At 34.5% G+C, this 2578-nt stretch overlaps 1 protein-coding gene across 1 annotated transcript; it reads right to left on the bottom strand.

Moving 5' to 3' along the window:
• Positions 1-608: 608 nt before the first annotated feature.
• LOC134617430 (uncharacterized) lies at positions 609-2181 on the bottom strand. The gene is made up of 5 exons (XM_063462678.1): positions 2080-2181; positions 1930-2007; positions 1754-1792; positions 1159-1417; positions 609-904 (listed from the first exon to the last, which is right to left on the bottom strand). The coding sequence occupies exons 2-5, from the start codon at positions 1988-1990 to the stop codon at positions 886-888; spliced, it is 378 nt and encodes a 125-aa protein (XP_063318748.1). The 5' UTR covers positions 1991-2007; positions 2080-2181; the 3' UTR covers positions 609-885.
• Positions 2182-2578: the final 397 nt, after the last annotated feature.

Below are 2578 nucleotides of genomic sequence, written 5' to 3'. Positions count from 1 at the left end.
ATATAGCCTTAAAGATTAAAAAAGATATATTCCAACACTAGGGACTAAAAATAACAGGAGAAAAAGCAAACCATGGCATCTTATTGTTTTTAAGTTGTGTGTAGTCAATCAAAATGAACTATTATTAGTTCTTTATGGGAAAAGTAATAAGAAGGACAAGAGAATCTATATCTTTCTGTTTTTCTGTTCATTCTATTTAGTATAATTGAATGATTGTACTCTGCAATAAAAATCAGTCAAGGAAATCTGACAAAAATGTATTTGAAACAATGAAGACTAAAGTAAAATGGGTCCTTTTTAAAAGGTATTTATCATTTTCCTTTTACCATCTCTTTTGTACACTCGCATATCAAACAGTAACCAAGATGAATTCTGGAAATTATCATCAGACCAACTTAATATTAATACTTGACTCTGGATATTGTTTAGGATCTCCTTCAGTAAATGCTTTGAGCTCAGTCAGATATTAGCAGGTCAGATGTGTTGTTTTCTATTTAGGTATTTAAAAATGAAGAGAGATGAAAAATGAATTTGATGCTTTTGTCTACACCAATGAAAATGTAACATGTGACAAAGACTCAGAGACCATTTTGATTTAATGCTTAAGAGTTTAATGATGAAGATAATAAGAACAGAAATGAATAGCGTTTGCTCTTAAAAGAGACGGCTCAGTCCACTCCAGCTTGTGTCACTTGTTGCTTCATTTATTATGCAACATTACAGCAAAAGAAAAAAAGTAAAGATGTAAAAGGGTGAAAAGATAGTTCAGGGAGTTGGATGAAATTATTTGCTTCTTGGTGCGATGAACCATGCTTTCCATCAAAGACCAGGAATCATCTTCTTTTTCAGACCCAGATAAAAGTGGTGTCAATAGTGCGGCATATATCATTCATACACCTGATTCCTGTACACAGACACAAAAAAACCCCCATTAACTGAAACCATGAGAAATGTATGCTGAGGGAAATATTTAGTTGGGTGTAAGAACAAAATAACCTGTATACTTTAAGAGCACTATATAAATATGCAATCTACGTTAAAAAGAAGAATACAGTGCATATACCATTTTTCATATCAAACAAACAACAGTAATATAACAGCTGTTATAAAATATTAAAAGAAAGAAAGAATTTGGTAAATCAAAATCACAGTTTTTACCCATGTCGTCTTCGCCAGCTGAGTCCACCAGAAAACCCATGTCTGCCCCAGTTGGCGTTACCACCAAACCGATGTCTGCCCAGGTTGACGTTACCACCAAACCGACCTCTGCCCCAATTGACGTTACCACTAAACTGACGTTTGCCCAAGTAGCCACCAGACCGACGTCCACCCCAGATGCCGCCAGACTGACGTCCACCCCAGATGCCACCAGGCCGACGTCTGCCCCACAAGCTTCTCTTCTCTAGAAGATGCTCTTCTGAAGAGAGGCAAGTTACACTTTAGTAAAAATTTATTACTTTTCTGTATCTTTTAAAACATTTTGTAGTTTTCTTGTATATGAATGGTTTTCTTTTTTTAATTCTATGGACACAATTTTAATTTTAAAATGTATATGTTTAATTGAATATTTTACCATATGAAATATATAATTTTAGATATAATTTGCAAAGATATAATTTATAATTTTGAAATAACACAACATTTGTACTACAAAATTAGCTACATTTAAGGAGGCCATTGATGTGTTCTTCTTCCATTCAGCATCACAGAACTGTGGTTAATTTTTGTGTCAATTTTTAAAACGTTGACCAACCTGATGTCTTATCCTCTTCCCCACTCTCACCCCCTTCTTCTGGAATAAAAATTAAAATTAAAAAGCTTAAATTATTTTAAAACATCATATCTTGACTTTGATTGTTAAATTTCTATTTATTATATTGTACTGTTATTTTTATGACTATATACACACATTATGTACATTATACTCACGAGCAGAAATGAACAGAGGGATCATTACACAAAGGAGTGCAAACACAATCAGCAGCTTCATGGCGATGTTTAATATCACTGTGAAAAAAGAGAAGGCATCAAGACATCATTCATTCAAAAAAATAGGATAGAAGAGATTTTGTAGCAGACCTTCTGGAGAATATGCAGAATATTTGAAGAATAGACTTCTTTTCAGCACCAACACGTAGCTTTAGCCTTCCAGTGAGAAGGTGCTGAACAGCTGTAAGATCAGTCCTTATATACTGTTTCTTTTACGCTTCAAAACTAGGAACTAACATTGAAAAAACTGGCACGTGTATCATGTGATTCATGCTGGCCAGACTTTCATTGCATCTCTTTATTTCTTCACCAGAATAATTGCCTCACACTTCTTCTCCTTTCAGCTGCTCACTTTATTTTACAATGACTAGTTGACAAAGAGTCTTCACAGAGTATAACTACATAATACTTGATGTATTTAATTAGGATTTTATATGTCTTTTAGGAAAAAAAAAATTAGCGTCATATTAAAGTCATTATGCCTTGGTGTTCCCATAGAGAATCTACCGAGGGCAGCTAGGGAAAGGGACGTAGGGGCTTATCTGATTGGGCTGCTGGTCCCGTTACCTGGCCCTGGACAAGCTATCCC

This window comes from Pelmatolapia mariae, linkage group LG3_W (assembly GCF_036321145.2).
Source record: "Pelmatolapia mariae isolate MD_Pm_ZW linkage group LG3_W, Pm_UMD_F_2, whole genome shotgun sequence".
NCBI classification, from domain to species: domain Eukaryota; kingdom Metazoa; phylum Chordata; class Actinopteri; order Cichliformes; family Cichlidae; genus Pelmatolapia; species Pelmatolapia mariae.
The sequence above is the reverse complement of the archived record's forward strand: the minus strand, read 5'-3'. Positions and strand labels throughout refer to the sequence as shown.

What these genes read in the sequence shown, in the direction of transcription:
- LOC134617430 (XM_063462678.1), bottom strand. Translation starts at nt 1,990, where the DNA reads ATGAAGCTGCTGATTGTGTTTGCACTCCTTTGTGTAATGATCCCTCTG. An exon ending in CCCTCTGTTCATTTCTGCTC is followed by an intron (nt 1,793 to 1,929) that starts GTGAGTATAATG and finishes TTTTTATTCCAG; the next exon opens with AAGAAGGGGGTGAGAGTGGG. An exon ending in GGAAGAGGATAAGACATCAG is followed by an intron (nt 1,418 to 1,753) that starts GTTGGTCAACGT and finishes GCCTCTCTTCAG; the next exon opens with AAGAGCATCTTCTAGAGAAG.